This window comes from Scyliorhinus torazame, chromosome 5 (assembly GCF_047496885.1).
Source record: "Scyliorhinus torazame isolate Kashiwa2021f chromosome 5, sScyTor2.1, whole genome shotgun sequence".
NCBI lineage: Eukaryota > Metazoa > Chordata > Chondrichthyes > Carcharhiniformes > Scyliorhinidae > Scyliorhinus > Scyliorhinus torazame.
The window spans coordinates 246,332,428-246,359,633 of NC_092711.1; the positions used below are offsets into that span (position 1 = coordinate 246,332,428).

General features: G+C 46.7%; 1 protein-coding gene across 3 annotated transcripts in view; it reads right to left on the reverse strand.

Moving 5' to 3' along the window:
* Positions 1-13,466: 13,466 nt before the first annotated feature.
* tmlhe (trimethyllysine hydroxylase, epsilon) overlaps positions 13,467-27,206 on the reverse strand; it is a 47,138-nt gene continuing 33,398 nt past the window's right edge. For all 3 annotated transcript variants that reach the window (XM_072505287.1, XM_072505286.1, XM_072505288.1), the window contains exons 5-8: positions 18,006-18,125; positions 17,082-17,318; positions 16,583-16,721; positions 13,467-14,023 (exon numbers count right to left, since the gene is read on the reverse strand). In XM_072505287.1, coding sequence (XP_072361388.1) covers positions 13,892-14,023; positions 16,583-16,721; positions 17,082-17,318; positions 18,006-18,125 — 628 coding nt within the window. In that variant the 3' untranslated portion in view covers positions 13,467-13,891. The remainder of the gene's footprint in view (positions 14,024-16,582; positions 16,722-17,081; positions 17,319-18,005; positions 18,126-27,206) is intronic.

The window sequence follows — 27,206 nt, forward strand, 5'->3', positions numbered from 1 at the left end:
TATGGGGGAAATGCAGGCAGGGGAGGCCACGGATGGGTTCCCGGTGGAGTTTTAGAAGAGGTTTGGTGGGGACCCGAGGCCTCTGCTGATGAGGCCATATAATTAGGATAGCAAAAGGGGGGAGCTCCCCTCCTACACTATCGCAGGCGTCCATTTCCCTCATACTGAAGAAAAATAAGGATCAGGAAAAGTGTAGGTCCTACTGCCCGATATCGTTAATAAATGCGGTCGCTACATTGTTGGTAAGGATCTTGGCTTTGCGTAGAGGATTGTGCACCGGAGCAATAGGTGAAGATCAGACAGGGGTTGCAAAGGGGAGACAATTGTCCTAAAATGTTAGATTACTGAACGTAATAATGATGCCCCCAGAGGGGCAGTAGCAATGGATGCAGAGAAGGATTTCGATAGGGTGGAGTTGGAGTATCTGTGGGAAGTGTTAGGACTGTTTGGGTTTGTGGATAGGGCACCGATAGCAAGCCTGCGGAGGAACTGGATTAGCTCGGAGTACTTTGGGTTGCACCATGGAACAAGGCAGGGGTGCTCACTGTCTCCCGTTGCCCTTTGCCTTGGCAATAGAGCCACTGGCAATGGGGCTGAGCATTGAGGGGTGGAGAGGGATTGTGCGGGGTGGGTGGGGTTGTTGAGCACAGGGTCTCGCCATATGCAGATGGCCTGTTGCAGTATATCTCGGACCCATTGGGGGAATCACGAGTATCCTGGAGGAGTTTGGATGGTTTTCCAGATACAAGCGGGTCGGGTGCAGACAGTGAAAATGACGGTGCTGCCCAGACTCTTATTTGAGTTTCAGAATCTCCGCATCTTCGTTCCAAAGTCATTTTTAAGAAGCGCAATGCTTTGATTTTGGGGTTTGTGGGGGCGGGGAAAACCCCACAGGTTGGGAAGGTGCTGTTAAGAATGGGGCGGGGGGGCTGGCCTTGTCAAATATAATAAATTATTATTGGGCAGCTAATATCGCTATGGTTCGGAAGTGGGTAGTGAGGGAGGGTCGACGTGGGGGCGAGTAGAGGCAGTCTCTTGTAGGGAAACGGGTTTAGGGGCACTGTTGACAGGGCTTCTGCCATTCTTGTCGGCCAGATACTCCATGAGCCAAAGTGATGGTAGTGGACTTGAGGGTATGGGGGCAGTGGCACCAGCATCTGAGGTTGAAAGGTGCCTCGGTGCAGGCACCCATTTGTGATAATCTCAGGTTTACACAGGGTGGGCTGGATGTAAGTTTCCGGGGGTGGCAGCAGGCAGAGGTTGAGCGGTTCGGGGACCTGTTTGTTGGGCGACAGCTTTGAGTTTAGAGGACTTGGAGGAGGAATACGAGCTGCCCAGAGGAAATGGGTTCCAAAAGGTTTGTGACTTTGTGAGGAAGCAGGTGCCATCCTTTCCCAGGCTGCTGACCTTGGTGTTGCAGGATAAGGTGTTGTCGAGGGAGGGTAATGTGTCAGAGATTTATATAGAGTTAATGGACTGGGGGTGCGGGCGGCCAATAGGAGAAGTTACATGGGAAAAGTGGGGAGTTGGAGGCCGGGATGTGGGAGGAGGCCCTGAGGATGAATGCGTCCTCGTCGTGTGGTTATCCAGTTCAAAGTAGTTCACAGGGCGCACATGACGGTGGCTAAAATGAGTGAGTTTTTTGAGGGGTTAGAGGTTAGTGTGGGCGGTGCACGGGGAGGCCTGCAAACCATTTCCACATGTTACGAAGCATGTCCGAAACTGAATGGGATCTGGCAGTGGTTTGCGGACGGAATGTCCGAGGTGCTGAGGGTGAACCCAAGCTCAGAGGCAGCGCGATATTTGGGACCCAGGACTGCAGGGGACAAGAGAGGCCAACATCTTGGCCTTTGCCTCCCCACCAGAGATGGATTTTGCTAGGGTGGAGGGACTCGAAGCCACCAAACATGAGTGAGTGACCTGGCGGAATTCCTGAGTTTAAGTTCGTCTTGAGGGGGTCGGTCAAGGGGTTTGCCCGGAGATGGAAGCTGTTCGTCAACTTCTTTAAGGATTGAGGTGTCAGAGACAGAGGGGGATGGAGAAGAGATAAGGGGGTTAAAGTGAGGAAGGTAGAATGGGAAAGAACAGGAGGGTTTGGGTGTTGATTACGTATTTATTATGATGTTCCAGTTTGTTCTTGCTCATTTGTATATTTAATGTTTATATAAAGGCTTTAATAAAAATATATTTTTTAAAATGTGATATCATGTTTGACGAACATGTTGGGGCGTTTTTAATAAAATTCATAAATGAGAGTTGATGGATGCTTCAATTGTACAGGAGCTTGGTTAGGCTGCACCTGGAACAGTGTGTGCAGTTTTACTCTGCTTACCTCAGAAAGGATATTATTGCCATAGAGGAAGGGCAATAAAGTTTCAGCAGACGTGTTCCAGGGCTGTTGGGACTGATTTGTGAAGAACGATTGGAGAAACTCGGCCTGTGTTCTCCGGAATTTTGGAATGAGACGATCTTATTGAAACCTACTAAATTCTTCAAGGAATAGACAGGATAGATGAAAGATATTTCCCTTATTTGGGTAGCCTAGAAACAGGGGGCACAATTTTAAAATAAGCGGGATACTACCAAGGAAAGAGAAATTTCTTTATACAGAGGACCATGAATATTTGGAATTCTCTACCCCAGAGGGCTGTGGAAGCTCAGTTATTGTGTATGTTTAAAGCAGAGATAGACAAGATTTCTGATTACCAATAACGTAAAGGGTTATGGGTATAAAAGGCATTGAAGTGTCCAATCAATCATGATTGTATTGAATGCCAGAGCAGGCTCGACAGGCTTAATGGCCTACTCCTGTTCCTAAAATGGATGTAACTAAGGTTAGGGTAACTGGGGCCACACGGTAGCACAGTGGTTAGCACAGTTGCTTCACAGCTCCAGGGTTCCAGGTTCAATTCCGGCTTGAGTCACTGTCTGTGCGGAGTTCTCCCCCTGTCTGCGTGGGTTTCCTCCAGGTGCTCCGGTTTCCTCCCACAGTCCAAAGATGTGGTTAGGTGGATTGGCCATGAAAAAATGCCCTTAGTATCCAAAAGGTTAGGTGGGGTTACTGGGTTATGGGGATAGGGTGGAGGTGTGGGCTTCAGTAGGGTGCTCTTTCCAAGAGCCGGTGTAGACTCGATGGGCCAAATGGCCTCCGTCTGCACTGAAGGTTCTGTGTTCTATGTTAGCAGAATTACCAGCAGCTGTTGTTCAATAACATAGGAGCACCTGTTGTGATCTGAAACTATTGAACAAAGTCTGGAAGGCCTCAAAATTTGAGTGCTATTTCTCAAGCTTACATTGAGCTTTATTCTTAATAAGGTAGGAGGCCAAGGACAGAGATATCAAAGTGCAAGTGGGGCAGAGAATTAAAATTACATTCTCTGTCTGTGGCACCCTAGATGTCCAAGAGGTTTCAAGAGGTCCGCTTGTAGCTTTGGATTTGATTGTCACGTGACAGTGAAAAGATTTGTTCTGCGTGCACTCCAGAGAGATCGTTCCATACATGAACAAAAACCTAAGACATACAAGTGGCTCTTCACCTTCACCACACAAGTCAATTTATTGCCCATCCCTGCAAGTTACATTTAGGACACAAGTCTTACCTTCCAATTGACACCAGTACTTGGTCCCTTGCCTCACATCGGAAAAGAGGAATCAGAAATCACACCTTGGTCTCAAGTCTCACAGGTATTGGTCCATCATATTGTCAAGAAAAAGAACAAGTGAACTGCACCGTGTTAGTAACAAACAGGAGAAGCAAGAGAGGACACTTGCTCAAGTGACACTTTTACTACCAACCTTGGTAAGAGTCTATTAACTTAAGCAAAACTGAACTAAAATGAACACACGTCAAAGACACTTCATCTCACTTCCAGGTGCGGCTATGCAGAGCTAGGTCGCATATTCGGCAGCTCCTGCTTGGAACGGACTTTTGGGCTCTTTTACAGGGCCCCCACGGCATTTGTTTGACATTTCCCGGTGTAGGAAGAAGGCTGCAATATTCCCCTGACAGTGTCCCCCAGGAAGGGTATGTCTCTGGGTTGCCAGACACGGCAGTAACAGTAAAAGATTTGGCTGCAACTGCAGGATAAACAGGGCCTCTTCCAGTATGCAGGCGGGGGAAGGGCAAGCTTAAAGCTGCAAGCTGACCTGAGGGCCTGTATCAAAGGTGAATTCTAGCAGCAGAGGGAACAACTGTGAAAAGACCTCATCAAGGCCACTGAAGGGACTTCCGGTTGCGGTGATACCTAGCTAGCCGCACGCTTCGGCGGCTCCAGCTCCGACGGACCTTCGGGCTCTTTTAAGAGCCCCAATGGGGAATTTTTCGACGACGCAACCCGGTGTGGGGTGTGTGAGAAGGGAGTCCCCCCCCAAACGAAGGAGGAAAAAACCGGCGGCGGCGGCTGCAGCGCGAGGAATCGTCGACCAAAGGGTCAGAAAGTGAGAAGTACAAGATGGCGGCGGAGAAAGCGCAGGCGACATGGGGGCCTGAGCAGGATGAAATTGTGAGACGGTGCGTGGAGCTGCTGAAGAAGGAGGTGCTGACCCCGTTGCTACAGGCAATTGAGGGGTTCAAGGAGACATTAAAGACCCAGGAGACAGAGCTCCGCGTGGTGGAGCAGAAGGTGACAGATATTGAGGACGAGATCCTGGGCCTGGCGGTTAAGACACAGACGCACGAGGCACTTCATAAAAAGTGTACTGAAAGGATCGAAGCCCTAGAAAATGGAGCGCGAAGGAAGAACCTTCGGATACTGGGTCTCCCTGAGGGTGTGGAAGGAGTGGACTGTGGAGCGTACGCAAGTACGATGCTGAGCTCACTGATGGGTGCTGAGGCCCCTACGGGCCCCTTGGAGGTGGAGTGGGCAAATCGGATTCCGGCGAGAAGACCAAAAGCGGGAGAACCACCCAGGGCAATAATCGTGCGATTTTACCGCCTTAAGGATAGAGAAGAGGTCCTGAGATGGGCTAAAAAGGTGCGGAGTAGCAGATGGGAGAATGCAGTGGTACGGGTATATCAGGATTGGAGTACGGAGGTGGCGAGAAGGAGGGCGAGCTTCAACCGAGCCAAAGAGGTGTTGCATAAAAGGAAGGTGAAGTTCGGGATGCTGCAGCCGGCAAGACTATGGGTCACGTATCAGGAGAGACACCATTATTTCGAGATGGCGGAGGAAGCATGGACCTTCAACAAAGAAGAGAAATTGGATCGGAACTGAGGGACTGATGCTGCAGGAAATGTTATTGTTAATGTTATGGTTGAAGTTAATTGAGGAGTAAATTGGGAAGGGGGGATACATTGGGGAAATGTGGGCGCCGGTGAGGGGGGAAAGACGGGACATAGCTGGAGAATGGGGAAGGGGAGGGGGATGGGAAAGGGAGCTGCGCCATAAGAGGCGGGTCAGGTAAAGGGATGTTCCCGCGCCAGAAAGAATAAGGCGGGAAGACAGGCGCAAGGCGGATGGGAGTTCCCCACACGGGGGGGGTCGAGGAGTGAGCAGGAGTAGCCGGGGTCAGTTGAAGTCAGCTGACTTACGGAAGTAATATGGGGGAGCAATCATGCTAGAAAGAGATCTAGCGGGGGGGGGGGGGGGACGACACAACTGGGTTGCTGCTGTGGAAATCCAAAAGGAAATGGCTAAAGAGTGGGTGGGCGGGGATGGTGTGCGACGCTGGGGGAGCGAGCGGGAGCGCGGAGGTGGGATATGGGACTGGCCTAGAGAAGGTAATGGCTAGTCGACACGGGAGGGGGGCAGGTAGCCCCCTAGTGAGGCTGATCACGTGGAACGTGAGAGGCCTGAACGGACCGATAAAAAGGGCCCGAGTGCTCGCGCATTTGAAAGGACTAAGGGCAGACGTGGTTATGCTCCAAGAGACGCACCTAAAGGTGGCGGACAAAGTTAGGCTAAGGAAAGGATGGGTGGGACAGGTGTTCCACTCAGGACTGGACGCAAAGAATAGAGGGGTGGCCATTTTGGTGGAGAAACGGGTAGCATTTGAAGCAAAGAACATCGTAGCAGATAGCGGAGGTAGATATGTAATGGTGAGTGGCAGGCTGGAGGGAATGGAGGTCGTGTTGGTTAATGTGTATGCTCCAAACTGGGTCGATGCGGGATTTATGAGACGGATGCTGGGGCGTATACCGGACCTGGAGGTAGGAAACTTGATTTTAGGAGGGGACTTTAATACCGTGCTGGACCCGGGGCTCGATAGATCCAGCTCAAGGACCGGAAGAAGGCCGGCAGCGGCCAAGGTACTTAAGGGGTTTATGGACCAAATGGGGGGAGTGGATCCATGGTGATTTCTTAGACCTAGGGCTAGGGAGTTTTCCTTCTTCTCCCATGTCCATAAAGTGTACTCCCGGATAGATTTTTTTGTTTTGGGAAGGTCGTTGATCTCTAGGGTGGAAGAAGCTGAGTACTCAGCCATAGCGGTTTCGGATCATGCCCCACATTGGGTGGACCTGGAATTAGGAGAGGAAAGGGAGCAGAGAACACTCTGGCGATTAGATGTGGGACTGATGGCGGTTGAGGGAGTGTGTGCAAGAGTGCGGGGGTGTATTGAGAGATACCTGGAGGTCAATGACGACGGCGAGGTCCCTGTGGGAGTGGTATGGGAAGCACTAAAAGCGGTGGTCAGAGGAGAGCTGATCTCCATTGGGGCCCACAAAAGGAAAACAGAGGCCAAGGAAAGGGAAAGATTACTGGGGGAGATTTTAAGGGTGGATAGGGAATTTGCAGAGACCCCGGAGGAGGAATTGTACAGGGAGAGGAGACAACTCCAGACGGAATTTGACCTTCTGACCACCAGAAAGGCGGAGGTACTGTGGAGGAAGGCACAGGGGAGGAGGTATGAATATGGGGAAAAGGCTAGCCGCCTGTTGGCTCATTAATTGCGAAAGAGGGCAGCAGCGAGGGAGATAGGAGGAATTAGAGACGAAAGGGGAGACACGGTGCGAAGGGCAGGAAAGATAAATGAGGTGTTCAAGACCTTCTATGAGGAACTGTATAGGTCTCAACCCCCAGAGGGAGAGGAGGGGATGCGGCAGTTCCTGGACCAATTGAGGTGCCCGAAAGTGGAGGAGAGGGGGGTGGTAGGCCTGGGGGCACCGATTGGGGTGGACGAGGTTATTAAGGGACTGGGAAGCATGCAAGCAGGGAAGGCCCCAGGACCAGACGGGTTCCCGGTGGAGTATTACAGAAAATATGTGGACTTGTTAGCCCCGCTGATGGTGAGGACGTTCAATGAGGCCAGGAAAGGGGGGACTCTACCCCCGATGATGTCAGAGGCGACGATATCGTTAATTTTGAAGAGGGATAAAGATCCGTTGCAGTGCGGGTCCTATAGTCCCATTTCATTATTGAATGTGGACGCCAAATTGTTGGCAAAGGTACTGGCATCGAGGATAGAGGACTGTGTCCCGGGGGTGGTGCACGAAGACTAGACAGGGTTCGTAAAAGGGAGACAACTGAATGTTAACGTGCGACGACTATTAGGGGTGATAATGATGCCCCCAGTGGAGGGGGAGGCAGAGATAGTGGCGGCAATGGACGCAGAGAAGGCATTTGATAGGGTGGAGTGGGAGTATTTATGGGAAGTGTTAAGGAGGTTTGGGTTTGGGAACGGGTTTATTAGCTGGGTTAGACTTCTTTATGGGGCTCCAACGGCAAGCGTAGTTACAGGTCGACATAGATCGGAGTATTTCCGACTATATAGGGGAACAAGACAGGGATGCCCGCTGTCTCCATTGTTGTTCGCGTTGGCAATTGAACCTCTGGCCATGGCGTTGAGAGACTCCAGGAAATGGAGAGGGGTGATTAGAGGGGGAGAAGAACACCGAGTCTCGTTATACGCGGATGACCTATTGTTATATGTGTCGGACCCAGCGGGGGGGGGGATGATAGAGGTTATGCGAATTTTGAGGGGGTTCGGGGATTTCTCGGGGTATAGGCTAAACATGGGGAAGAGTGAATTATTTGTGATACATCCAGGGGACCAGAGTAGAGAGATAGAAGGCTTGCCTCTAAGGAAAGTGGAAAGAAACTTCCGATACCTGGGGATTCAGATCGCTAGGAGCTGGGGAACCTTGCACAGACTTAATCTGACACGGTTGGTAGAACAAATGGAGGAGGACTTCAAGAGGTGGGACATGCAGCCTCTATCGCTGGTGGGCAGGGTGCAAGCAATTAAGATGATGGTCCTCCCGAGGTTCTTATTTGTACTTCAATGTCTCCCTATACTAATCACCAAGACCTTTTTTAATAAAATAGACAGGAACATCACGAGCTTCGTGTGGGCAGGGAAAGTTCCGAGAGTAAGGAGGGGGTTCCTTCAGCGTAGTAGGGACAGAGGAGGATTGGCACTACCGAACTTGGGCGATTACTATTGGGCCGCCAATGTGGCAATGATACGTAAATGGATGATGGAGGGTGAGGGAGCAGCGTGGAAAAGACTGGAGAGAAAGTCCTGTAAAGGGACGAGTTTAGAGGCGCTGGTGACGGCGCCGCTACCGATCTCACCTAAAAAGTTTACCACGAACCCGGTGGTGGCGGCAACATTGAATATCTGGGGACAGTGGAGGCGACAGAGAGGGGTGCGGGGAGCCCTGGTGGGGTCCCCAATAAGGAACAACCATAGGTTCACCCCAGGAAGAATGGATGGAGGATTTCAGAGCTGGTACCAGTTGGGAATTAGGAGGGTGGGAGATTTATTTATAGATGGGACTTTTGCGAGCTTGGGAGCATTGGAGGAAAAGTATAAGTTGCCCCGGGGAAATTTCTTGAGATATATGCAGGTGAGGGCGTTTACTAGACAACAGGTGAGGGAATTTCCGTTGCTCCCGACACAGGGGATACAGGACAGGGTGCTTTCAGGGGTGTGGGTCGGAGAGGGCAAGGTGTCAGAGATTTACCGAGAGATGAGGGAAGAGGGGGAGGAGTCGGTGGGCGAACTAAAAGGAAAGTGAGAAGAAGAACTAGGGGAGGAGATAGAGGAGGGTATGTGGGCTGATGCCCTAAGCAGGGTAAATTCCTCTTCCTCATGCGCCAGGCATGATTCAATTTAAGGTGCTACATAGAGCACACATAACGGGAGCAAGATTGAGCAGGTTCTTTGGAGTGGAGGACAAATGTGGGAGGTGTGGCGGCAGCCCGACAAACCACGCACATATGTTTTGGGCATGTCCGGCACTGGAAGGGTATTGGAAGGGAGTGACGGGAGTGATTTCGCGGGTGGTGAAGGCCCGGGTCAAACCAGGCTGGGGGCTAGCTCCATTTGGAGTTGCGGAAGAGCCGGGAGTGCAGGAGGCGAAAGATGCCGACGTTGTGGCCTTTGCGTCCCTAGTAGCCCGGCGCAGGATCCTACTCATGTGGAAGGAGGCGAAACCCCCCGGACTGGAGGCCTGGGTAAATGATATGGCGGGGTTCATTAAACTGGAGCAGATAAAGTTTGCCCTGAGAGGATCGGCTCAAGGGTTCACCAGGCGGTGGCAGCCATTTCTCGACTACCTAGGGGAACGTTAGAGGGAAGACAGATGACCAGCAGCAGCAACCCACGGGGAAGGGGGGGGGGGTTTAGTTTAGTTTAGGTCAAAGATAAAGGGGTTTTGTTACTTGTGTATTGTTAAAAATTTCTGTATTGTTATTGTTGCGTTTGCTTTGTAAGAGGGGAAAAATTGTTGTTTGGGAAAAAAATTTCAATAAAACATATTTTTAAAAATAAAGACACTTCATCTCTTGACGATCATTACTCAGCACCAGCAAAAAGTTTCACATAAAACAAAAATATGCAGTAAACGTTTGTGCTGTTACAGAGCCTCAGAAGCAAACAGATTAAGAACCTCACAGTATGCCAAACAAAGTAAATCACTGTTTCATCTTGGAGTATTAATATTGGTAGGAAGGAGGAACACCTGTTGCACAGAAAGTTACACTTGGAAGGAGTGTTGGGCATGTTTGAAGAGTGGTTTATCAGGGAAGAAATGTTGAAAGGTAGAGGGGATGGAAGATGATCCATTGAGTGTGAAGACTTGGAGAGTGGAATGTGAGAAACACCTACCCTGGGGATACATGGCTGTACTAGTGCAGTTTTCTGCTTTTGCCCAAATGGAAAACATCAACTTTGCCTTCAATTTCCACCTTTCCCTCATCTTCACAAGGCTCATCACAAGTCCCTCAACTACTGTATCTCCATTTCTCTAGATGAGCTATTTACCAATATCCATTATAATCCCACTGATTCACACAGCTACCTCGATTCTTATTCCAATCTAAGGACTCATTCAATTTTCTAGGTTTTTGTGCTTCTGTTTTGAACATAAACAGGAGCAAGAGGAAGTCACAGAGCCCTTTTGAGCCTGCTCTGTCATCCAGAAAGACCATCTTCAGGTCCATCCTATTGCACTTTTCTCATTAATCTCTACCTTGAATGTATTTAGACTATTCACAGCTTGCTGAGGTAGAGAATTCCAACGATTCACAACTCACAACTGAGTGAAGAAATTTCTCCCCTTGGTCCTAACTGGTAATCCCTTACATTAAGACTGCGATCCCTCATTCAAGATTCCAGCCAAGGGATACAACTCACAACTGAGTGAAGAAATGTCTCCCCTTGGTCCTAACTGGTAATCCCTTACACATTAAGACTGCGATTCTTCATTCTAGATTCCAGCCAAGTGATAGCAACCTCTGAACACCTAATGTGTCCAGTCCCTTAAGAAATTTGTACATTATGATTGAGATGTATAAAAGTATGAGAGGCATAGAGTAGACAGGAAGAAACTTTTGCCCTTGGTGGAGGGACCATTGACCAGGGAGCATAGATTTAAGGGAAGAGTCAGGAGATTTAAGAGGGGATGAGGGGAAAATTATTTTCACCAAGAGGGTGGTGGGCGTCTGGAACTCGCTGCCTGAAAGAGTGGCGGAGGCAGAGACCCTCATATAGTTAGGTGGTTGCTTTTAACTGGTGCAGACACAATGGGCCGAAGTGCATTTTCTGTGCTGTAGACCTCTATGACTACTCATTGAGATCACTGCTTATTCTTCTAAATTGATGTTTACAGAACTCGTGGTCTGGCCTCACCAATGCCCTTTATAATTGCAATAGACTAACTCTTGTACCCTAATCATTTTATATGAAGGGCCAGCATTACTTTCGCTTTTCTAGTTTTTTGCTATACCTACAAGTTCACTTTGTGATGCATGTACAAGAACACCCAGCTTCACTCCGAAAACCAATAGTTCCCAGTCTCTTGCTATTTGCTCTGAGGAAGAGTCACAGGGACTCAAAGGCCGTGATTCTCCCAAAAAGTTTCCAAGTTCATTTGTGGCGGGTTTTTCAGGGAGTTGAGAGTTCTTCACCGCTATTCAATAACAGTCACTTTTTTGGGCCCGGGGAGTTTCTCACCGGTTTAGTCCACACTTAAAATTTTGTTTAGTATGGGGAGCTGAACTCCGAGATCGAGCTCCCATTTTGAAAAGATGCCCTGATCTCTAAGTGAGCTTGTGGGTTCTCCCCCACACCCCCTCCCGCCACCACCCCCACCCAACCTCCCAGAGGCCCCTAACTACTTTCCTTGCACACACCCCACCACCGTGCTTTTATGGACATGGTCTCCCCCCTTGGGCACTGACCCGTGGCAGTGCCAACCTGCCAGTGCTCCAGCCAGCTGCAGTGCCACCCAGGCACCTGGACTGTGCCAGGTGGCCACCCTGTACTGAACCTGACCACCCAGGAGTCTCCGATTGCCTGGGAGACCCCTGGGTGCCATTCCGCCTGTTCCATGTTTTTGTGGACCAGCCCTGATGGGCGCCCAGCTGCAGCCTCACTGGAGAGGCCAGAGAATCAGGGGAGGCCGGTGTATCCCAGGTAGGTAGGTGAGAGCCACTTACGGGAGTGCTGTTTGGTCCGGCCCCTTTTGGGCAGAGTTCTGACTCCGATGTCTCGTGGGACTTGGATGAATCCCAAGAGGCGTGGAGGCTGCCGAGACTCACGAGAGGGCTCTCCCGGGATTCTCCAGCTGCATTGTGCTCTCGCTCAAACGCAGCACAACCAGAGAATCGCATCCAAAATATCAAACCTATTTACTTGCTCCACAGATGCTGCCAGACCTGCTGAGTTTTTCCAGCTTTTTGTTCTTTTCTTAGTGGCTTGCTATTTAAATATTTCACTTCATTTTCCAAATTGTTAGTGTCACACGTCTCCAAATTACATCTTGCTCACTCAATTTCCTATAATTCCTTTGCACATCCTCACAGCTTACTTTCTCACTTAACTTTATATAGTCAGCAAAGCTGGATGCATGGCACTGCCCCTTCACGAGTCATTAATATAGATTGTATATAGTTGAAGCCCAAGTACCAATCCTTGCAGTTCAATGTGAGAATGACCCATTTATACCTATTTGTTTCTGTTAACTAATCTTCAATCCTTGCCAATATATTACCCCCAGTCCAGGGAGCCCACTTGTAGTCATGTGGCAGCTCACTGAAGGCTTTTTGAAAATCCACTAATTCTCGATCTAAAAAAGTTCTAATAAGATTTATCAAGCACTATTTCACTTTCACAATTGCATATCCACTCTACCTAATAAAGTGTTGTTACCACATCCCTTATAATGGATTCTAGCACCTTCCCTACTACAGATGCCAATCTTTGTTTTCCCTCTCCTCCCTTTTTTTTGGATAACAGGGTTGCCAAACAAATCATGACTTGGGCTGCACATTAGTTAATCAAAACTTTTGAATAGTAAATCTACAGTTCTGGTCGCTGCATTATAGGAAGGATGTGGAAGCATTGGAAAGGGTGCAGAGGAGATTTACCAGAATGTTGCCTGGGATGGAGGGAAGATCTTATGAAGAAAGGCTGAGGGACTTGAGGCTGTTTTCATTAGAGAGAAGGTTAAGAGGTGACTTAATTGAGGCATACAAGATGATCAGAGGATTGGATAGGGTGGACAGTGAGAGCCTTTATCCTCGGATAGTGATGTCTAGAACAAGGGGACATCGCTTTAAATTGAGGGGAGATAGATATAGGACAGATCTCAGAGAGTAGCAAGGGCGTGGAATGTCCTGCCTGCAACAGTAGTGGACTCGCCAACACGAAGGGCATTCAAATGGTCATTGGATAGACATATGGATGATAAGGGAATAGTGTAGATGGGCTTTAGAGTGGTTTCACAGGTCGGCGCAACATCGAGGGCCGAAGGGCCTGTACTGCGCTGTAATGTTCTATGCTATTATGCTTTTGCCAGGCTTTACATGGCATCACATCCGTAACAATGCAGTTTGTATAGTCATAGAAAATGATTATTGGGAGGAAAAGCCAAATTACATTTAGTACATATAACAGATCTAGGTGACATGGATGCATTGACTGCACTTCTTGTTCAATGAACACTATGGGATTTCAAGTTGAGACAGACTACATGCTGGAACTACAGCAGAGTTTAAATGAAAGCACTGTACAATTATGAACACTGTTTACACCAAACATTGTATTGTTTAGTTTGAGCGGCCATTCTTGATCCAATTGTAGAAGCTCACCATACAAACTCCTCCGTGGATGATTTCAGAACACTTTTTTACTTCCGTATACAATGAATTCTATTTCACTTAGATTAACAAACCCTTTTGACAGGATAAAATAATAAGAAGCGAAGGAGAATGGTTGAAAGGTGACAACAATTAAAGCTTTAAAACTCACTTCATGCAAAGGTTTTAGTAGAGCTGAGAAAGCAAAATATAATTTATTTTGAGAAATATTGTTCCTATGAAATATGGTTTTCTGGAATGCATGGTCCATCATCAATTAAGATGCTCCACCAGTAGTTAAAAGTTCAAAAATGAATCTAAAATTCAGAGACATGCCAAAAGTCTGCCATAGACAAATTGTTGACTTTTCAAATCTTGATCCCAAGGAATCTTGCAGTGTTCAGGACATCATCTCTCATCAGGTAACAGCCACACAGCCGACGGTACCCAGTAAATGCATCACGGCCATGCAGGACTCTCCAATTATCAACAAATAAAACCTGTGGTAGAAACAAGTAGTCATTAAAAGTGTTACAATTTGTGAACCAGTTTTGACTTCCCAGTACAGAGCAACTTCGTACACCAGATTTGTTTTCAAGGAGATGCAGAGAAGTGTTCAAAATCCCAAAACAACTTTAGTATGTGGTTCATGGGTATCCTGCATTTAATCAGTTATTCATATATAAGTTGACTGCACATTGTGTCTCTCTTTGCCTCATACAGATTGCAGTGAAAATGGATAGCAGATAAAACTGCCATGACTTAATTGCAGAGTAGCACAATTCCAGACATCACATAACAGAAATAACAAATAGCTGTTAAAGTGCAACACAAGTAGCTCGACATCAAGTTAAGTAATTACAACAGTGAAGGAGTTAGAATTTAAAAAAAACCCATTAAAATTGGAGTAAATTAATATTTATATTTAGATGATGAAAGTTAGACATGCTATTTTTTTTCTAAAAGGGCTATTAATGAATGAGAACAAATACAACCCTTAAGCATAAACACAAGGGAGGTGGGTAAGAAATACTCAGGGACAAACTACAAGGGCAGAAAGCATAAAATAGTACACCACAAGAGTGGCCTATAATACCAGTGCGGAACTAGAGCATTTGTTTAAACTAATATATGGAAACAGTGAATCTCAAACTTTTAAAAATTGCAATTAATTAAACAAGCTGCATCAGCATTCCATGTCGACATTCATTATGTATTCAGCACAGAATTTCATACTCAATATGTTGAATCTAGGGTCAGTGGACCCTTCATTGGGACATACCCCCTTTTACCTCTTCTAGAGATGGGTGTTCAATTAAGGAAGTGCCCAGAAGACTCTTCAATTATCAGAAACGATTCCCAATCTAAAGTTTTGTATCTCTAACATAAGTAACCCTGACCTGAATTCCGCAGAGTGTGTCACTTAAAGTTTAGAATTCATGGACAGTGATGCCTTTAAATAAGTGGATTGAAAACATTTACCAAGTACCTTGTAAGCCATTGTTCTGATGTGTAAATGGGGAGGTTGAAATTATCCAAATATATTAATCTACTACAGAATTCATGATGACAAAGCTGTAACGTTTTGAGATCGCCCAAGCCAACATGTATCCTATATCTGTGTGCTTGATATAGCGCTGGGCTGAGAGGTGGCAAATGGAGTTTAATGCAGAAAAGTGTGAGGTGATTCATTTTGGAAGGATAACAGGAAGACAGAGTACTGGGCTAATGGTAAGATTCTTGGTAGTGTGGATGAGCAGAGAGATCTCGGTGTCCATGTACATAGATCCCTGAAAGTTGCCACCCAGGTAGAAAGGGTTGTTAAGAAGGCGTACGGTGTGTTAGCTTTTAATGGTAGAGGGATTGAGTTTCGGAGCCATGAGGTCATGTTGCAGCTGTACAAAACTCTGGTGCGGCCGCATTTGGAGTATTGCATGCAATTCTGGTCGCCGCATTATCGGAAGGATGTGGAAGCATTGAAAAGGGTGCAGAGGAGATTTACCAGAATGTTGCCTGGTATGGAGGGAAGATCTTATGAGAGAAGGCTGAGGGACTTGAGGCTGTTTTCGTTAGCGAGAAGAAGGTTAAGAGGTGACTTAATTGAGGCATACAAGATGATCAGAGGATTAGATAGGGTGGACAGTGAGAGCCTTTTTCCTCGGATGGTGATGTCTAGCACGAGGGGACATAGCAAATTGAGGGGAGATAGATATAGGACAGATGTCAGAGGTAGGTTCTTTACTCAGAGTAGTAAGGGCGTGGAATGCCCTGCCTGCAACAGTAGTGGACTCGCCAACACCAAGGGCATTCAAATGGTCATTGGATAGACATATGGACGATAAGGGAATAGTGTAGATGGGCTTTCATAGAATTTACAGTGCAGAAGGAGGCCATTCGGCCCATCGAGTCTGCACCGGCTCCTGGAAAGAGCACCATACCCAAGGTCAACACCTCCACCCTATCCCCATAACCCAGTAACCCCACCCAACACTAAGGGCAATTTTGAACACTAAGGGCAATTTATCATGGACAATCCACCTAACCCGCACATCTTTGGACTGTGGGAGGAAACCGGAGCACCCGGAGGAAACCCACGCACACACGGGGAGGATGTGCAGACTCCGCACAGACAGTGACCCAAGTCGGAATCGAACCTGGGACCCTGGAGCTGTGAAGCAATTGTGCTATCCACAAGGCTACCGTGCTTTAGAGTGGTTTCACAGGTTGGCGCAACATCGAGGGCCGAAGGGCCTGTACTGCACTATAATAGGCAAACTGGGTCTATAATACCAGGTGCTAAATGGATCTTGCACAAACTAACTCACCCAGTCATCTTGGAGTTGAGCACACCATATTTTAAGTTGAGCAGTTGGAATCAAATTTGTCTTACATTAGAAAATACAGTTCTGCTGATTCAAGCAAGTGAACATACTAACTTTATTGCAATACAGCACCAGCATCCCTTTTTGTTTCCCAGATGTATAACTGCAATGCAGACAAAGGTCAAAAGAGATATTTGTTACATTTGGAACCTACACAACTCCAAAATCTTCCCTTACCTTGCCAGGTTTGAGTTTCACCCAGATTTCGTTCTCTGCCTTCCTGAGTTCAGTTGTAAGGGCTCGGTGTGCTACATACCATTGGTGGACAACATCATGAGGTACTGTGCTTATAATGGTTCTGTCATAATTGTTATACCTGTAGACAAAAGTGTCAGAAAGATAAATAGAGGTAGATTTTAAAACCTGGGGCTCGTGTGATTTGATAAAATATAAAGTTACAAAAAAAAGGTAGGGTAGATATAAAACACTCCAGTGATTAAGGAATCTAAAAAATCAAAAACAATCTGGCTGAAACGTAGCAATAAAATGAGACACAGGATTACAGAAATCCTTAAAATGGTTGTTGTATTTATCCACTGAATCATAAGTTCATCTAGAGAGGAATAAAAGATACCAAGAAAGGTTAGACACTCCCCCTTACTGGACGTTGTCCATAATGCTACTTTAGAGAACAGTTGAGGACAGAAAAGTCAATATCTCTGCTGCTTGCTCTCACCTTAGCAGATACAATTCATTATTCCATGGATAAACATTCAGAACTGGTCCAATTCCAATCATGTGATTGTGGCATCCTCCTATATTCTCTATGAATTCATGTTTTATTGGTACTTTAGTAAGTACTTCAAAGTGATGAGGGTTTTCATTTCGTACATTTTCTGCAGCATTAAACCCATCCTGCAACAGAGTTCTTCCGCCAGTTCCATCGTGCCTCAGACAATGGAACAACTGAACACTGTTTAAAACAAAAGTCAGCAGCATAAACAACAGATAACAAAGCTACAAATTAATTTAGGGTCTTATTGGACCCCATTAAAATCAGACGTAATACACAAAAATATTTGGTTTCTTGCTCCTCATGTTGAGAACACAGATTTACCCATCCCACAATATTCTCCAATTCTATCTTGAATCGGACATTTCCATGGCAGGCTCCAGTTTCATGGGTACCCTGTATAAAGGCAATTATTCAATTAAGAGTCTTGGCATCAAGTTTCAGATGGGCATTCAACATCATCCCTGTCCAACATGAATAGTGCTCTGCAATACATTATGAATTCGGGTCAATTTTTCTCTTTCTACTTTCCCATTGAATCCCAATTGGAGTATCAAATCTATCGGGGGGGGGGGGGGAGAGATGAGCAAATTTGAAAATTAGAGAATTGAATTTCACATCAACTTAATAATGGCTTTCCTACCCCTTTTTAAACAATAAAACTGAATTAGGTGATAGAATATTTGAGAACGTGCTTTGGCCATTTTCTCCCTTGAAGAAAAGAAATGCATACAAGCGGACTGTTAAACCTCAAGATTGGGGTCAACAGAAATATAACCCATCTTCCTTAAAATCTTAGTTGTGAGAAATAAAATTGAAAAGGAGAAAAATACCTAGTAATTCTACATTGACAAGAAAGTCACATACCCACAAGGTTCCTGAAAATAGGTTGTGTCTACATGTCGATCCAGTGCCACTTTTGTGTAAGCAGTGTCACCACGAGAGAAGTCTGAAGTAAAATCCCACATTCGGCCAAAAATAGATTCCCTATGGCAACATAACAGCCAATTAACACCATGTCAAAGTATACTTAGATTTTAAAGCTTCTATCTGTCCACTTCCAGGATTCAGTAATTGAAAGTGAAGACAAATTGCTTGCCTTTTGAAAATAAGAATTCCAATGGCACAACTGAGCACATACTTAACTCAAAAACCAGGTTTTCCACGAGATATTGATTATATAGCCTTTTTTAAAAACAAACAGCTGCTGGCGGAATGTAAAATTTGGAGTAGTAACTATTGCTGAACTGACTAGATCTTTAACACCAGAGAAAACATTCTGGTTTCTAAACAATATCCTCATTCAATTCAGATAACTCAGTTATGGTCTTGAAATGCAACATTAATTTTAAAATGGAATTGTTTCAAGCAAGTTAATGTTACAATTAAAATGTATAATATACCACAACTTCTCATTGCTTAGGATGAAGTAGAACCAAGGTTTAGAGACCAATCATTAAAAAAATGCACAATGAGTTGTTATAAAGAGCTACAAAATAATAATAGAGTAGAACCCTACAGTGAACCAATTTATACCACCCTACAACCCTCTCCACACTTGCCATGTAAAATACAGAAACCAGTGAAATAAATATGTTCCTGAAATGGAGGGACCAGATTACAGTAAGCAGGAAGTGACAAAGACAACATTACAGATAATGACAAGCTCATTGGTTTTGAATTCTTTAGTAGCCATTTAGTTATAGCAGGATACTGTTAATTTTTTACACAGAAGTAAATGAGGCAAGTTAGAATTCCTATTGCACACTATTTAAATGCGTTAACTAATTTTTTTAATTTTCTACAGCTTGTCGTGTAGATAGAAGTGCAAATAACTGCACTTGTACTTTTCTGTATATTCACAAGTAATTAATTAGCATGAAATAACAGGTTGTCTTGGTATTTTCACATTCCTATTCAATAAACTGAATAGCAATGCTCTCTGGAAAAACTGCTTAATAATACAGAAAAAACCCACATTGATCTCCGTGTTGGATTATGCATAATCTAGTGTTAATTTTAAAGGTTGAGATTTTAAAAATAAACTATTCACCTCTAACCATTTGAGCTAAGACAATGTTTAGTTTCCAAGCAACATACAGTTGTAGATGGTCATTTTTCAGCTACTCATCAGATTTCTCCTCATATTCTGACTGCTTGTTTCGTTCTACACTCCAAACGGTGATTAATCCTACTCTGGTAAATTGAGGTATAGTCTTCCCAAATCAAGCACTAACAGCATAATATGGCTATAGAGAAAGCAAATAGGGTTTTAGTTGCATAGCTAGGACTGTTACGTATGAAATAAAAGCTACTGTATTTAACAGGACTAGAAAGACTTTGGTACATTCACACTTGGCAACATGTCGTCCAATTTTGGTATCGATTTGCTTTTGTCCTTTAAAAGAAAACTAGAGTTTCCCCAAGCCATCAGTAATTCATTTAGATCTAAAAAAGGGATTTTTATTTTTTTTAAACATGCTTTTTGTGAACACTGACGGGTGGCACAGTGGTTAGCAATGCTGCCTCACAACGCCAGAGATGCAGGTTCGATTCCAACCTCGGGTGACTGTCTTTGTGGAGCTTGCACATTCTCCCAGTGTCTGCGTGGGTTTCCTCCGGGTGCTTCAGTTTCCTCCCACAGTTCAAAGATGTGCAGGTTAGGTGGATTGGCCATATTAATTTGCCCCTCGGTGCGAATAACTGAGAGAGTAAGGTGCTCTCTCAGAAGGTCGGTGCAGTCTCGATGGGCTAAATGATCTCCTTCTGTGCTGTAGGGATTCTATGATATGTCCTGGTTAACCAGATGTGCCTCAAAATCAAATTTGCTGCTGGAGTCACAGCAGGAAATACAGCAGCCTGAATATTTCCTGGAGCACATGCTGCATGATGTGCTCAGATCACAAAGAGAGTTGAGGAAGATCATAAGCGAATGGTCAGTCAGCAGGGGAGGAGGAGGCAGGCATGACAAGAATCCTCAAGGAGTGTGGCACTTAATTACTTCTCAGATGGTAGTGAATCTGTGGAATTCTTTACCGCAGAGGGCTGCAGGGGCTGGGTCGTTAAGTCCATACAAGGATGAGATAGACATTTTTTAAAAATATAAATTTAGAGTACCCAATTAATTTTTTCCAATTAAGGGGCAATATAGTGTGGCCAATTCACCTAACCTGCACATCTTTGGGTTGCGGGGGCGAAACCCACGCACAAACACGGGGAGAATGTGCAAACACCACATGGACAGTGACCCAGAGCCGGGTCAAACCTGGGACTTTGGCGCCGTGAGGCAGCAATGCTAACCACTGTGCCACCGTGCTGCCCACAGATAGACATATTTTTAATCAAAAGTGAATCAAGGATTATGGGGGGAATAAGGAGAAGGTGCTGAGGATCATCAGATCAGTCATGATCTCATTGAATGGCAGAGCAGACACAATGGGCCAAATGGCCTACTCCTGCCCCCATGTCCTACAGTCTTTTGATTTTTGTTCTGAATATGCAGTGCAGTTCAGAGCACATCATGTGACTGGAGAAATGTGCAGGTGGGAGGGCTTCAGATTTCTGGGCCAGTTCTGGTGCAGGAGGGATTTGTTCAAACTAGATGTGTTGGGCCTCGAAACAGCTGGGACTGCTGTCATCACAAAGGTTACTGATATTGTGGGAAGAGAGTTTAAACTAATTTGGCAGGGGGACAATCATGAAAGAAGAAGCAATGTATACAGACAACAGAAACAATTAGAACTACCCGTTAAAAAGAATTTCAGAACTAGAACGGAGATCTTGGGCGAAATTCTCCGGAAACGGCACGATGTCCGCCGACTGGCGCCCAAAGCGGCGCAAATCAGACGGGCATCGCGCCGCCCCAAAGGTGCGGAATGCTCCGCATCTTTGGGGGCCGAGCCCCAACCTTAACGGACGAATTTCCGCCCCGCCAGCTGGCAGAAAAGGCCTTTGGTGCCCCACCAGCTGGCGCGGAAATGACATCTCCGGGCGGCGCATGCGCGGGAGCGTCAGCGGCCGCTGATGGCATTCCCGCGCATGCGCAGTGGAGGGAGTCTCTTCTGCCTCCGCCATGGTGGAGACTGTGGCGGAGGCAGAAGGGAAAGAGTGCCCCCACGGCACAGGCCCGCCCGTGGATCGGTGGGCCCCGATCGCGGGCCAGGCCACCCCCGGGGCCAGATCACCCCGCACCCCCCACAGGACCCCGGAGCCCACCCGCGCCGCCTTGTCCCGCCGGTAAGGTAGGTGGTTTAATTTACGCCGGCGGGACAGGCATTTTAGCGGTGGGACTTCGGCCCATCCGGGCTGGAGAATCGCGCGGGGGGGGGGGCCACCAACCGGCGCGATTCCCGCCCCCGCCGAATATCCGGTGCCGGAGACTTCGGCAACTGGCGGGGGCGGGATTCACGCCAGCCCCCGGCGATTCTCCGACCCGGCGGGGGGTCGGAGAATCTCGCCCCAGATTTGTGCACATGGGTCCAAGACAGCTTTGGGTGCATGTACACAAATGCTTGGGAGTGTGGGTAGGTTTGATGGGCAATCGGCACAAGTCAGCAGATGGGACTAATGGAATAAGAGATCTAGTTCAAATTATTTATTATTACAAGGTATTCAGGAAAGATAGAGAAAAAGGTGCAGATGGGTAGCAGGATTGATCAAAGAAATTGTAACACTGGAAAAGGAATGATATAGTTGAGATAAGGTTAGAAGCTAACATTAAAAAGGAGAACCAAGAGTCAAATACATATCAAAATAGTAGTCAAAGGTGACCAGGGTCAATTAGAACATAGAACATACAGTGCAGGAGGCCATTCGGCCCATCGAGTCTGCACCGACACACTTAAACCCTCACTTCCACCCTATCCCCGTAACCCCTCCTAACCTTTTTGGACACTAAGGGCAATTTAGCATGGCCAAACCACCTAACCTGCACATCTTTGGACTGTGGGAGGAAACTGGAGCACCCAGAGGAAACCCACTCAGACATGGGGAGAACGTGCAGACTCCGCACAGACAGTGACCCAGCGGGGAATCGAACCTGGGACCCTGGCGCTGTGAAGCCCCAGTGCTAGCCACTTGTGCTACCGTGCTGCCCTAGGCATGGGGAAAAGAGACAGAGAACATGAAAAATACACAATGAGTACTTTCCATATTTCTTCGCTAAGGAAGATACTGCCAATATAGCAGTAAGGAGCAGGTAGTGATATTGGATAAGATAAAAATAAAGACAGAGACAAAATTAGTTACCACTTCTCAAAAGACAAAGTCACTTGACCCAGACAAGATGCTTTCTGGATTTATAGAGTGAAGTAAGGGTGGGAATTGCAGAGGCTCTGGTCACTATTTTCCAATTCTCATTGCAAATGGAGGTGCTGTCAGAGGGCTAGAGAATTGCAACGGCTGTTATATCTTACTTAAAAAAAGGGAGAAACCTGACATCTACAAGCCAGTTAGACAAATATAGACAAAAGAGAAAATTAATTGGTTAATAAATGAACTTCATCCATTTGTTAAACAACTTAACTGATTTGAAAAAAACAATGAAATGATAATCGTTTATTGTCACAAGTAGGCTTCAAATTAAGTTACTGTGAAAAGCCCCTTGTCGCCACATTCCAGCGCCTGTTTGGGGAGGCTGGTACGGGAATTGAACCAACGCTGCTGGCCTGCCTTGGTCTGCTTTAAAAGCCAGCTATTTAGCCCTGTGCTAATCCAGCCCCAATGAAGTTACTGTGAAAAGCCCCTAGTCACCACATTCCGGCGCCTGTTCGGGGAGACCGGTACGGGAATTGAACCCACGCTGCTGGCCTTGTTCTGGATTACAAGCCAGCCATTTAGTCCACTGTGCTATACCAGCCCGTTAATTTCTTCAATTAACGAAATGGTCAGAGTTGACAAAGGTGGTGCAATCTATGTTTATATGAATGTTCAAAAAGGCATTGAACATAGAACATTACAGCACAGTACAGGCCCTTCGGCCCTCGATGTTGCGCCGACCTGTGAAACCACTCTAAAGCCCATCTACACTATTCCCTTATCGTCCATATGTCTATCCAATGACCATTTGAATGCCCTTAGTGTTGGCGAGTCCACTACTGTTGCAGGCAGGGCATTCCACGCCCTTACTACTCTGAGTAAAGAACCTACCTCTGACATCTGTCCTATATCTATCTCCCCTCAATTTGCTATGTCCCCTCGTGCTAGACATCACCATCCGAGGAAAAAGGCTCTCACTGTCCACCCTATCTAATCCTTTGATCATCTTGTATGCCTCAATTAAGTCACCTCTTAACCTTCTTCTCGCTAACGAAAACAGCCTCAAGTCCCTCAGCCTTCTCTCATAAGATCTTCCCTCCATACCAGGCAACATTCTGGTAAATCTCCTCTGCACCCTTTCCAATGCTTCCACATCCTTCCTATAATGCGGCGACCAGAATTGCACACGATACTCCAAATGCGGCCGCACCAGTTTTGTACAGCTGCAACATGACCTCATGGCTCCGAAACTCAATCCCTCTACCAATAAAAGCTAACACACCGTACGCCTTCTTAACAACCCTCTCAACCTGGGTGGCAACTTTCAGGGATCTATGCACATGGACACAGAGATCTCTCTGCTCATCCACACTGCCAAGAATCTTACCATTAGCCCAGTACTCTGTCTTCTTGTTATTCCTTCAAAAATGAATCACTTCACACTTTTCTGCATTAAACTCCATTTGCCACCTCTCAGCCCAGCGCTGCAGCTTATCTATGTCCCTCTGTAACTTGTAACATCCTTCTGCACTGTTCACAACTCCACCGACTTTAGTGTCATCTGCAAATTTACTCACCCATCCTTCTACGCCCTCCTCCAGATCATTTATAAAAATGACAAACAGCAGTGGCCCCAAAACAGATCCTTGTGGTACACCACTAGTAACTGGACTCCAGTCTGAACATTTCCCATCAACCACCACCCTTTGTCTTCTTCCAGCTAGCCAATTTCTGATCCAAACTGCTAAATCACCCTGAATCCTCTGTCTTTATTGTCACAAGTAGGCTTACACCAACACTGCAATGAAGTTACTGTGAAAAAGGGCAGCACGGTGGCCCAGTGGTTAGCACTGCTGCCAACGGTGCTGAGGACCCAGGTTCGATCCCGGGTCACTGTCTGTGTGGAGTTTGCACATTCTCCCCATGTCTGCGTGGGTTTGACCCCCACAACACAAAGATGTGCAGGGTGGGTGGATTGGCCACACTAAATTGCCCCTTAATTGGAAAAGAAATAATTGGGTACTCTAAATTTAAAAAAAAAGTTACTGTGAAAAGCCCCTAGTTGCCACACTCCGGCGCCTGTTCGGGTACAGAGGGAGAATTCAGAATGTCCAAATTGCCTAATAGCACGAAAGAAATTCTCCGGAAACGGCGTGATGTCAGCCGACTGGCGCCCAAAACGGCGCAAATCAGTCGGGCATCGCGCCGCCCCAAAGGTGCGGAATGCTCCGCATTTTTGGGGGCCGAGCCCCAACCTTAAGGGGCTAGGCCCGCACCGGACGAATTTCCGCCCCGCCAGCTGGCGGAAAAGGCCTTTGGTGCCCCGCCAGCTGGCGCAGAAATGACATCTCCAGGCGGCGCATGCGCGGGAGCATTAGCGGCCGCTGATGGCATTCCCGCGCATGCGCAGTGGAGGGAGTCTCTTCCGCCTCCGCCATGGTGAAGACCGTAGCAAAGGCGGAAGGGAAAGAGTGCCCCCACGGCACAGGCCCGCCCGCGGATTGGTGGGCCCCGATCGCGGGCCAGGCCACCGTGGGGGCACCCCCGGGGCCAGATCGCCCCACGCCCCCCCCCCAGGACCCCAGAGCCCGCCCGCGCCACCTTGTCCCGCCGGTAAGGTAGGTGGTTTAATCTACGCCGGCGGGACAGGCATGTTAGCGGCGGGACTTCGGCCCATCTGGGCCGGAAAATCGCGGGGGGGGGGGGGCCCGCCAACCAGCACGGCGCGATTCCCGCCACCGCAGAATATCCGGTGGTGGAATTCGGCAACCGGCGGGGGCGGGATTCACGTCAGCCCCCGGCAATTCTCCGACCCGGCGGAGGGTCTGAGAATCTCGCCCCACGTCTTTCGGGACTTGTGGGAGGAAACTGGAGCACCTGGAGGAAACTCACGCAGACATGGGGAGAACGTATAGACTCCGCACAGACAGTAACCCAAGCGGGAATCGAACCTGGGACCCTGGTGCTGTGAAGTCATAGTGCTAACCACCAAACTACCGCCCAGGCTGCCATAATCAAGTGCTTCGCAAAATTGAAGCCCAGTACTACATAATCAAGTGGTTAGCAAAAGTGAAGCCCCTTCGATTGAGAGATGTAGACTGTGGCAGAACGATTACAAAACCGGCAAAAGGGAGAGAAATGACAGAAGTGAATGGTTAGTATATTTCAGACTGAAGGATATAGTGACTTTCCCCAAGGGTCAGTATTAGGACCATTGCTTTTGTTGATGTGCATTAATCACCTGGACTTCAGTATATCGGGTGTAATTTCAAAGTTTACAGATGTTACAAAACACAATAAAATACGAGGATGGTAATCAATGTCAGGATGACAAATTTGGTAAAGTGGGAAGATGAAATTTAACAGAAGTGAAGTGTGAAGTGGTCAGACAAATGAGGGGAGGCAACATAAACCAAATGATACAGGGGTACATAGAGAGAGACTTGGAAGTGTATCTACACAAGCCTTTGAAGGTGACAGGACAAGTTGAGAATGCGATTAAAGCAAATGCTATTCTTGGCTTTATTAGTACAGGCATAACAATACAAATGGAAATTTTGACGAAACCTGAACATAAGAGACAGTGACCACAGGACACAGATTTACAGGAATTGGGAAAAGAACCTTGATCCTGAGCTGATGTATTATGATCAGTTCCAGGCATCACAGTTTAAGGTGGAAATTTAGGCCCTTGAAAGGGTGAAGAGATTTATTGAATGGTACCAGGGACTTGAGTTAAGCGGTGGTCCGAGAAGTGGGTTGTTCACCGAACGGAAGATTCAGAGATATGTATAGGGGTGTTCAAAATCATGAAGGATGAGAAGAAATAAGAAACTATTTCCAATGGTAAGAGTCAATAATTAGAAGACACAAATTTACAGTAATTGGCCAAGAACCAGAAACAATTTTTTAAAATATAAAATGAGTTGGACAAAGAGAACTGGATAACTATTGAAGGGAAACAATTTACAAGGTTATGGGAAGAATAAGGGTGTTGCATTGCTCTAAAGAGCTGACACAGGAATGATGGTGGAATAGCTCTATGACTCCAAGAAGTAATTTCATTTTTTGGGATTGTGAGGATTTATTTGGCTGTGTTTTGTCTCTCCCAGAAGATTGTATTGATTGTCCAATGTCTTCTTTCCTCCACTCCCTCATCTCCATTCCCGCAAACACCTTTAACAAAGTGCCACATAGGAGACTGTTAAATAGGTTAAAAGCGGGCGGCACGTGGCTCAGTGGTTAGCATTGCTGCCTGCGGCGCTGAGGACCCGGGTTCGAATCCCGGCCCTGGGTCACTGTCCGTGTGGAGTTTGCACATTCTCCCCATGTCTGCGTGGGTTTCACCCCCACAACCCAAAGATGTGCAGGTTAGGTGGATTAGCCACGCTAAATTGCCCCTTAATTGGAAAAAAATAATTGGGCACTCTATTTATTAAAAAAAAGTTAAAAGCCCATGGTGTTAAGGGTAGGATCCTGGCATGTATAGAGGATTGGCTGACTGGCAGAAGGCAGAGAGTGGGTAAAGGGGTCTTTTTCAGGATAGCAGGCGGTGACTAGTGGTGTGCCTCAGGGGTCTGTGCTGGGACCACAACTTTTCACAATATACATTAACGATCTGGAAGAAGAAAGTGAAGGCACTATTGCTAAGTTTGTAGATGATACAAAGATCTGTAGAAGGACATGTAATATTGAAGAAGCAAGGGGGCTGCGGAAGGACTTGGACAAGCTAGGAGAGTGGGCAAAGAAGTGGCAGATGGAATACCATGTGGAAAAGTGTGAGGTTATGCACTTTGGAAGGAGGAATTTAGG